Genomic DNA, 10,610 nt, shown 5'->3' on the forward strand with positions numbered 1-10,610 from the left:
AAAGGAAAAAGATACTTAACGTGTGTTTCCCTTCCTATTTGTGACCACATTCATCCAGCAAGCCCTGACGGGAAGCCGAACGGCTATCCAAAGGCTTGTCACCCCGACAGCAGCGCTGGTGGCCTGCCCAGCTTGTGTCAGGCAGGACTCTGCTAGACGGAAACCCCTGATGGCTGACACCCCATCACAGGTGCTTCTCCCACTTGGATGCCGCTCAGAATTAATAATAAACGAGCTGGGCAGACTAGTCAGTTAATGAATGTGGGCTTGTCCCGCTGAAACTGAGGCTTTCGTCTGCTTTGTTGTCATTCACTGAGGCTCCTCTCACCCTCCTTGCAAGGAGAGCAGTGTGCCACAGGCAGCAGCCACCCCGTACCATTTCCTACATCTCTTGCAAAGTGACTAAGGTGCTTTTTCTTTTGAAGTTAGTAAAGTTTAAGAGCTTGTCAAAGGTGCCTTTTGAGAGCCATACGGGTCAAAATCCTTTATTTACAGAGCAGATACAGGTATTACTCTCCTTCTTTAAAGCCCCAAAGACATGTGTCAGCACTGACAATAAATACTTCTTTAAAATGCGTTTTACAAAGCTTTGTGACCCAAAAATGTGCTATAAGCACATATAAGCAGAGCTGAGAATACAGCCCAGGTCTGGAGCTGGGTCGGACAGTCAGGTTAGTGAATGGTCTGCATCTCTCAGTACCCCTTTCAACTTAGACCTTATAGTTGATGGCCTAATATATCTAATAGCTAATATAAACATGCCAAAGATATATATTAAGCCCTTCATCTTAGGTAATGGTGCCTGTGCGGATGAGGCAGTGACCTAGGACGCTCTCATGGGATTTATGGGATAAGACATGGGACTGCGTCTCTCCTCCGCTTCTGTGTTCCTTCTGCTTGAAATGGGGCTTCAGAGTCTTTAAGGAACAGAGCAAAGCTGATCAGAAATTAATTCCCTCTCCTTCTGACAGAAAATGAAAATCTCCAGCTGAAACCCTCCAAGTTGCTTTTCAGCCAAGAAAAGCACAATAAAAATTCGAAAATACTCTGTTTCTAATCCCCAAAGTGGCTACGGGCTGTGGCAGCAGTAATGTGTACTTTACCAGCAGGCGCACACTCAGAGCTGTCATAATAATTAAATAAATAAATAAATAAAGGTACTGAAAATCAGCCGACATTCAGAAAGCTTGACAATAGCAGGAACGTTGGCACGCTGCCTGGACAGCGGATCTCGGTGTTCACCCGGCCAGAGGAGCAAGGACGCCCTGTCCTCCGTCCCCACCTAATATTCAGCCCATGTCCCCCAGCATCTCCCAGTACCTCCTGCATGCTCACAGGCAGTGAAGCCTCAGGTAAGCCCTTTGCAGCTCGGCTGGAGAGCTGTAGGCAGCTGCATCTTTGCAGGTCAGCCTTAGAAAACACTGCAGAAATGGCAAGTCTCAGGAAAGCGAAGGGGTACGGGAGATTTCGAAGTGAAGGAAAGGCCTTTTGCTCCCTATACACAAATACATCAGGCTTTTGTGTGTATGCGCATGTGTGAGGGCAATGCATACACCAAAAGGTCATATACTGTTCTCTCAGATTGACTACAGAAGGAAAATTCTGAGATCATTACAGAAAGAGAGAGGAGCGTTTGCTTGGGTTGGCTCTGCGCTCCAGTTTCACGAGAACATGAAAATCCCAATGAAATCTGAAGGGTGGAACGCTTCAGTGGGTTATAATATGGCTTAATAAAATAAACTCATGGTTTATAATTCCCATTAACCACAAAGGGGCTATTTTGTGTAATTTTCTTTCTATTGCCTACCATTTGCAGAGGTCCAGAGTTCTAGACACTGCTAAATGACATTGACAACTCTATTTGCCCCCCTTCAGTGCAAGAGAAACTGAGGGAGTTAAGCAAGTCCCCCAAAGCCACAGATGACTCAATTACAATACCAGGAACGGAGTTCCAGTCTGGTAAATCACAGTATCTCATCTCAGTCATTTTATGAACCGGTTTATAAAACTCAACTGCTTGTCACACCAGAACAATACCAGAAATACTCTGAGTGTTAAAGCCTAAGAACCTACTACAACCCACAGAAGAGCCTGAAACCCTGAAGATGAATACAAGATGGCTGCTGCGTCAGCCCAAAAGACTTTGGCATATCATTCACTGCCACACAGTCCTCTCCCACTTTATCTGTAAGATCAGCAGCAACAAAGCAGAGAGACACCAGTGCCATCCTTCCACAGCTGCAAGATCATAATCTGTCAGTGCTGGCATGGATCAAAAGTGTACTTGACTTTGATGTTGCTCCACCATATGCTCAGACAGTCCCAGACAATCCCTATGAGACTGTGGACGTTGCCATACACTCAGAAAGACTTCAGAGAAATGCCTTCAAATTCCTCTTTGAAAGTTTGCTACTATGGACTAAATCAATTCCTCATGACTCCCTCGCTGCTACAGATTCACAGCCCAGCTGACTTTACTCTCCTGCCTTTCACAAAAAAAAATAACTCTGTATTGACTTGGTATTGTAAAAAGCCATTACCTTTGTAGTTTCAAGAAGCTAAAAAAAAAAATAAAAATCCATGGTCACTTTTCCCCGGGTAGAAGAAAACTGAAATTGTAGCACTGCCTTCTTTAGACAAAGCTTCTCCCTTTACTTGTGTGCATTCCCTGAGCGCAGGCATTTACGCGTACACACTTGTCTGTTCCTGGGAAAAATAGTTAACAGCTTCTTTTCTCTTTCACCCACTGTCTCAGCCCTCTTCTGTATTCTCCCTATATCCATCTTCCCATCCCAAATGCCCTTTTACCATTACAGTTGTGTGATTACAGAAAGCGTCCCGCCAATTTCCTTTTCATTAAAGCATTGATTACTTGGAGAGGAGAAAGGAAGGCACAGAACATCTAGATTGGGGTCTGTTAATTCCTGTGGGGTTTTTTCCTCTCTCACCTATTTCTGATCTTCCTCAAAGAATTTCCCCTGTAACTGATGGGCTTTCCCCGTGATCTTCTTGGCTGCAACATGAAATAGGGGTCCCGGATGTGTCCTGGGTGAGTCCTATGCTGCACTACAGCTGAACGTGCCCCCTGATTTTGCAATCACACAGTATCCTAACACCGAGAGTTAAAAACCGCAGGGATGCACGGCCTATCCTGACAAAAAAACTTCCTTTTGTACAAACACAAATGATGTTTTTCTGTAGTTTTAACCAGGTCTAGCAGTTTCCTTTGCTGCAACCACGTTGCTGGTGCTCCTGTGCCAATACAGCCCATCTATGGGAAGCCTCTGTGTCCCACACAAACAGGCTTTAAAAACCAAGGAGGCTAAAATGCAAAGTCACAGGCTGTTTCCTCCCTGTGCAGGAATTTGATAATATTAACAAACCTATAAATAAACTGTCTGTAATAGAACCAGAGGCCTACAAGCACTGTCTACAAGTCCATAGGGAATAAGCTGATTTTACAGCACTTTGGACTGCCTGTCGGTGGAGTTCTCATACTTCCACGGGAAACACCTGATTTTTAGGCAGCTTGCATTGCTGTGCTGGAATTTAAGCCTCCGCTTCCCAGTTTGGTCACAATAGAAATCTAGTATTCACCAGCACGTTCGGTACATATGGACTACAGACAGTGCTATGCTCAGTCACATCAACGACACAGCATGGACAAGCTTGCTAGAACCAGCTGGGATCTCCAGCTGCAGCATCACTTTCATCTGAGGTTCCCTTTTGGCCCGGTTGCTGCCTGTCAGAAACATTCACAGGTTATAGAGGAACCTTCAGATCGGTTACTGCTTCCTTCGCTGGAAAGCCAAGCAAGTACCACCTCAGCTCCTCTACTGACCTCTGTCCCTGGTGGCAGGAGCACTTGTTCATCACACAACAGCTCCCTGAAAAATACTGGCTTTGCTTGGGTTGTGTCTCTGAAGGAGCTTCCACAGCCTGAAGTTGGACGCCTGCCTTACTTGTAACACATTGTCTAACCAGGAAGAAAATCTGAACTGGCCACCAGTGTAGTCCCAGCTTCCTGCTGGAGTCCAGGTATCAAACCTGGCCTCTGTATTTCATGATGCCTCCACCCCCATCAGCTCACCACATGAAGCCAAATGAGTCGACCTTTACATTAAACCAGGGGCAACAGGGGAACACAGGGGGGACCACGTGGTCCTTTGACATGCATTTTCTTGACCAAATGAACATTCATGATACTCACCTGAAGCAGCATTTCACTGAACCCTTTCCCTTCATTTGCATTATAGTCACTGAACCTTTTTTGGACAAGCCAAACGCCTTGTCAGCCAGTAAAGCCACAAGCAGGTCAGAAGCCCCTTGCCCCTCCTGCATGCGAGACCCAGGGCTGTACTTAAGGAGCCTTGCCGCAACCAGCTTCCATCTTCCTCACTAGTGGCCGTGTCCTCTTCTGATTTCTATTCACTGCTGCAAGGCAAATGCCACAACCTCCTGAACTGCGTCTGATGTCGTTTCCTTGTCCCTCACCCACAAAATCAAGTGGGCTTCTACTCATTGGTCTCCTGTTAATTTCACGGGACCTCCTGGGGGTCCGTTGCTATTGCAGCTTGCATCGGTCTCCCCCTTGCCCCTTCCCGACACAAAGCTGGGCGCAAGCACCAAGTCATGGACAGGCTGTGCACCAGCGTGGCTGCTCTGTTCTGACCTGACTCGGCACAGGCATTGCACCATACACCACCAGAGAAGGGTCTACGAATCCTCAGGTGATTTCATCCCTGAGTATTATCTGCATTGACCTGAGCAGGAAACCCAATTTGGTATTCTCACAGGTTGTATCTACCGGGGGAGAAATTACAGATAAAGTCAAATCGGGTGCTGCTTTAATCTAATTGTGCTTATTTTAAAGACCCTTTTACTTAAAGAAACAGTAACCACACCATACTAGACAGTCCAAGCCATTTCCCAGAGCCTGTTCAGGAACTGCCAGCTTTATCAGCTTAGAAGGGTAACCACTACACAACCCTACTTTTGGCTTATCTTCCTAGCCGCTTATTTGGGCTACCAAGTGCAAATGGGCTATCGAGGTTATTTTTTTCTCACAAGCTGAAGAGATATTTTATTGAAAGAATACGTTGCCTCCCTTTCAGGGTTCTGTGAGCCACAAACGAGATAGAAAGCTTTTAAATGCCCAGCCCAGTCCAGCTCCCAGACCTTTGCCCAGCCAGTTCCACAGCCAGGTGACTGCCTTTTGTTGTGGCCAATGACGCTTCGCTTTCCTACTCCTAATGAAGCTGTAGCCTTTGCCAGTGGCTCATTTCCATCATGAATTTTAATCCAACCAAAGCTTTCCTGCTTGTGTATGTTCCATGAGAAACCCCTTGACCAACAGCGTCACAATGGTGGGCATCTCCTGGGCCCCTGCTGACTTTCCAGAGCAGAGCCCAGCTTCCTTCCCTAGACTGATAATTTGCCCCTCAAAGCTTCACCTCTACTTGCTGGTCACCCTTTGGGCTGTTTTCCCAGTAGGCTCTGGCTGCTGCCTTTGACAGTCTTCCGGCTTTTACTGTTGGTTTTATTTTAAATTCCTTCTGTGTCTTTCTTACTCCTGTAAGCACACTGATAATTTTTTTGCCTTGTAATTTTACATAAATAAATATTTACAATTACTCTCCTTAGAAACAAAGAACATCTGCCTGACATCTCTGCTGTTCATTTTGACAATATTTAGAGTTCCTGCAGGTTGTTTCATTAGAGGAAAAAAACCCACCCAAATAATGATGGGGTCAGATATTTCTCTTACAGAAACCCAGCCAGGATCCTGACTCCCTCAATCTCAGGGATCATAGAATGGTTTAGGTTGGAAAGGACCTTGAAGATCATCTAGTTCCAACCCACCTGCCATAGCCAGGGTCACCTTCCACTAGACCAGGTTGCTCAAAGCCCCATCCAGCCTGGCCTTGAACATCTCCAGGGATGGAACTTCCACAACTTCTCTGAACACCCTGTTCCAGTGATTCACCACCCTCAAAGTGAGAAATTTCTTCCTAATATCTAATCTAAGTCTACCTTTTTCCAGTTTGAAGCCATTCCCCTTCATCCTACCACTACATGTCCCAGTAAAAAGTCCTTCCCTGGCTCTCCAGTAGGCCCCCTTTAGGTACTGGAAGGCCACAATAAGGTCTCCCTGGAGTCTTTTCTTCTCCCAGCTGAACAACCCCAACTCTTTCGGTCTGTCCTCATAGGACACCACTTGGCTTTGTGTTGTTTTTTTTTTTTTTTTTTCCTGCTGTTTCTCTCACAAATGCATAATGCCTTCTCCACCCCCAGTGCAGAGCCGTGGGGGGTGCCAAGGTCCCCTCTCTATGCTGCCCAGCCAAAGCTGTCACCCTGCACGTTACCAGCCCGCCTTGCCAGTCACTGCAGCTCTTACTGCTCCAACAGCATCGGTCCACAAGAAAGCTGAACTGTTTCCTGCAGCTATCCCATACGACCTCTGGTTGCGGGTTAATATTACACCTTCCTGATTCAAAAAGGCTGTGCTACCTGCCCAGTGAGATGGGGAAATATTTCCTTTAAGAAAATAATGGGAAATAGGCAAAGAAATGGCAAAAAGGCAAAGAAAGCATAAAGGAATACTACCAATAATGGTCAGATGTTACCATCCCATTTTGTTCCTTTAAATTAATCAACCATATTCTTTTCATAGGGCTGTGTATCAATATTGATCAAAGGAGAAAATTCAATCAAGGGATAAATTTGTGGCATGCATAAAAGGCAGTTTGGGTCAGAAGAAGCATTGAGATACTGCTCTTCTCTCGAGCTATTGCTGGTAATTTAAATACTTCCCCATCTCTCCATAAAACCTCAGAAACCTTCAGCCTGGATGAGTAGAAGAGTGGAGGAGAAGGAAGGAGGGGAAGTGGAAGAAAGTCTTTCTACTCCCTGAATTGAGAAGGTGGTTTTCTCCAGTTTGGTTCTTACTGGTCCACATAACCCTACCAAAAATGAATATAAAATTCATGCCTAGTTTTCATTACATGAGCGCAACAGTGGAGGCACTCAGATCTCCCACTCAAGTGCACTGTGCAGGACCCTCAGTAGAGCAGAGCTTTGAAAAATGGTTATAAAGGACATCATAAACACAGCGGCTTAAGGGTGGGGTATGACAGGTTACCCTGAAAAGAAACCTGCTGTCTGCGGGAGGGTTGAGCTACCTGCCCCTGGGGGTCTTTGCTGCCCCGCGGAACCACAGCCACATGCTCGAGGGTGTTGCAATATTACTCCCCGAAGCATTTCCTCCAGAAATGATGCATCAGCACCAGGAGACTCAACACTTTGGAGCTCACATGACATTCAAAATACTTCCAGAAACAGGGATGCGCTGTTCAATTGAGGCTGACGGGACTATAAGGTGGAGTCGGCAAGAAAACAGACCAAGATCCAGATTATTCTTCTTTCCCCGATTATTCTACAAACACTTTTCCCCCTTACCGGTTGTTTATCTCTGCTTTCTAGTTACTGCTTTGTGACCTGTAAACTTCTGTATTTGTGACCTGTTGCTATGCAAAGATGTATGAGGACAGAAATAAAAGTGCTTTTAGCCCAGAAGTTTTCAGACATACCTGGAAAATACCCAAATGTATTTTCCCAACTAAAGGAAAGACAAGTTGTCATTTAAGAACATCCTCACTGTTAAATGTGATTAGTTTTAGAATTTGCAAGTACAGTGCTGAAATCCATTCTTTAAATGTGAAATTACAACTTGGTGCCAGATACAAATAATTGACTCAGCAGACAGTCACAGAACATTTGAGAAACCATTAAAATAACCCAGAATTTAAACGGAATTAATTCCCCTTCTGTACCCACTGTGAGATTTCTACCAGAAAATAGACAACTTTTTGCTTTTTTCTTTGGAGATGTTTCTTAAAATGCAGATGCAATCAAAGGACTAAAGGAATTTTTTATTATGTCATTATGTCACCAGTCGCTGCCTGGGGACCCCCGGGGGCTGCACCATGGGAAATACTCTGTTGTGAAGAGTGGAGTTTGGCCCTAAGAGCAACCAGGCGGCACCCGCTGCTATCAGCAGCCAGTTTCAAGGGCTGTAGGGGCAGGTTACTGTTTCATGACATGATATTTGGGTGGAAGATTAGCTTGCCATCCCCAAGCGCTCTTTCGACTTTGACGCTATTCCATCCTTAACATTAAACCTGTACGTGTGGCACTACTGCTGTAAAATATTTTTATTGCTGTGCAATTACTGTTACTCTATCTCAGCTTTCTCACTGGTGCAGATTTCGGGATTCAAATGGTGTTGATAGCTCCTTGTTAACATAGTTGAATTGCTGATGAAATACTGAAGTACCCTTCTGCCCCAATGTGGACAATAATAGGCTACATATTTTCCTTCATATTTCCCTTCATATGGGAACTTCCCCCTCAGAAAAGACTTGCTTGTTGAACCATTATTTTTCAAGAGAACAGTTTAAATGGCTTCTCTAGACACACAAGTATGTGCCATAGGAGAAAGGCCAGACCATGCAGGTGATGGAAACGTAAAATTCTTGTTTGTCTATGTGGCATCTACAAGTGTCAAATAAATGTAAAGCCCTTGAAAAAAAAAATTGAGGTCTAATAACGTATATGTTATTGCAAAGCAATTTGGAATATATCAGAGAAAATAAACCTTGATGATTCCTGTACCTCAACATTAACTAACCTCAACATCATGGAAAAAGTATACCCAATTGAACAGAAATGATAACAAGGGTAAATGCTTTTTAGCATCCTATAGAGCATAGCAGAAAAAAATATTAGTTCCTAAACATTCAAAAGAATGGATTAAATTGTTTTTCAAAGGATGTACTTCTTTGAACATTAGGCTTCTCTAGATGTTATCTTAAAAGCTATCTGAAATGACTGCAGAACTCTAATGGATGTGTTAATAAATGTTATAGGGCTTTTCCCCAAAGGATATCTGCATTACTCGTGGTCCTCAGAATCTTATTATTCGAATAAGAATATCTTTAAATGAATGAACTGTTCAAACTATTAGGAGTGAAATACAGTCTACTAGCTCTGCACATTTTAAAAGATATAAAAAAAAAAAACCTTAGAAGAATTCAAGTGTACTGTTACTGTTATTTAGTGCAGAAATCTATCATCTCCTATCAGCTACCCTCCTGATCACCCTTCTCTCTTAAACGCCTTGAATGTACACTATCTGGCTCTGTGGTCACACCCGAGACATTAGAGAGAAAAAGGCCGTATGTCTTTAGATTCACATCTAAGGTTGGTTTTATGTACAATCTTAAAATGCACACCCTTTTAGTCACTGTCTTCATCTGAAAGAAATGGGGAAGATCTGCAGGTACAGCTGACCTTGACCTACAAATCTCAGTTGAACCATCTCAAATTTGACCCTGAAGGAATCTAGGATGTTAGCTAGAAGCATCTCTATTGACAGATACAGAATAACAGATAGAAACAGCAATTTGCCACGAGCTGGTGAAAGTTCCTCAAAGGAGAGATGGAGTCAGAGCTCTCACCAGCTCTCCCCTTCCTTTGCACAGAACGTGGCTGAAGGAAAGTCTTGCTGATGAAACTGTAAAATCTATTAAGTGGGATTTCCAGTGCCCTGGCTCAGCTGACAACTAATTTGTTTTGCCTTTGCCTAGCAGGGATTTTCCATGCAGCGGACTCTTGTTTGCTATGTAAGTCATCCGAGTATTTGTTAGTGTCATAGCCAGAGCCAGATGATGTTTATTCTGCTAACATCCAGTCGGACTCCGGCAGCGCTCATTGAGGTCAGGGCTTTATTTATAGAAGCAGATATACATTGAGATTCATTTTCTTTCCCTCGCTGTAATCTACCTAAGCTCATCCAAAATAGAAAGAAACATGCAGACGTGCAAGTAATATACTAATTGGGCCAGATCCATGAATTAGCACAGCACCATAGAAGCCAATGGAAAAAAAGCATTTTAGAGCAGCTGATGATTTTGTCTATTATTTCTCCCGGGGAAGGGAAGGGAGGGGTTTAAAACCAGAAATAATAAAGCAGAAAGCAAAAAGAACCAAGCAACACAAATGTCCCGGCATGTGGCAGAACAGGTCTGCAATGCAAAAATTCCTCCAGCGAGATCTGCAATCGAAGTCATATTTTTTTTTTTCCTTCTGTGTTCCCAATCACTGGAAAGTGCATGAATCGAGAGCGCGGAGGAGAGCTCCAAGCAAGGAAAAGTAACAAGACTTAAAGCAATTTACCTGCTGAAAGTGAGAAGACATTGTCAACGTGCGCAGTCTGAGAGAAAGCAAAGCAGAAGAAAAGCTGCAGGTAAGGTCCCCACAGACGTGGGCTGAGGACCACCATGCTGGCTGCGCCCTGGCAGGTTCAGATCCCTCAGAGGCGCAGGGCTGCTTTGGGGATATCTCTCTCTCTCCCTCTACCCTGGCTCCCTCTCTGCCTTGCCTGCTCTCTGCCTCTTCCCTTGCTGTGGGATGCGTGTGTGTGTCTGTGTGTGTACGTCTCTCTCCCCCCCCCCCCCCCCCCCCCCCCCCCCTTCCCCCCTTGTGCCTTTAGGAAGAAAGAATGCCAACCATTTCCCATTAAATCTTCTCCTTACACTAGACACGGTTAT

The 10,610-nt window shown here is 44.5% G+C and overlaps 1 protein-coding gene across 1 annotated transcript in view; it reads right to left on the reverse strand.

Moving 5' to 3' along the window:
* Positions 1-10,355, reverse strand: part of COLQ (collagen like tail subunit of asymmetric acetylcholinesterase) — a 40,824-nt gene extending 30,469 nt beyond the window's left edge. The window contains exon 1 of the mRNA XM_082499372.1: positions 10,237-10,355. Coding sequence (XP_082355498.1) covers positions 10,237-10,342 — 106 coding nt within the window. The 5' untranslated portion in view covers positions 10,343-10,355. The remainder of the gene's footprint in view (positions 1-10,236) is intronic.
* Positions 10,356-10,610: the final 255 nt, after the last annotated feature.

This window comes from Vanellus vanellus (genome assembly GCF_965231255.1).
Source record: "Vanellus vanellus genome assembly, chromosome: 2".
NCBI lineage: Eukaryota > Metazoa > Chordata > Aves > Charadriiformes > Charadriidae > Vanellus > Vanellus vanellus.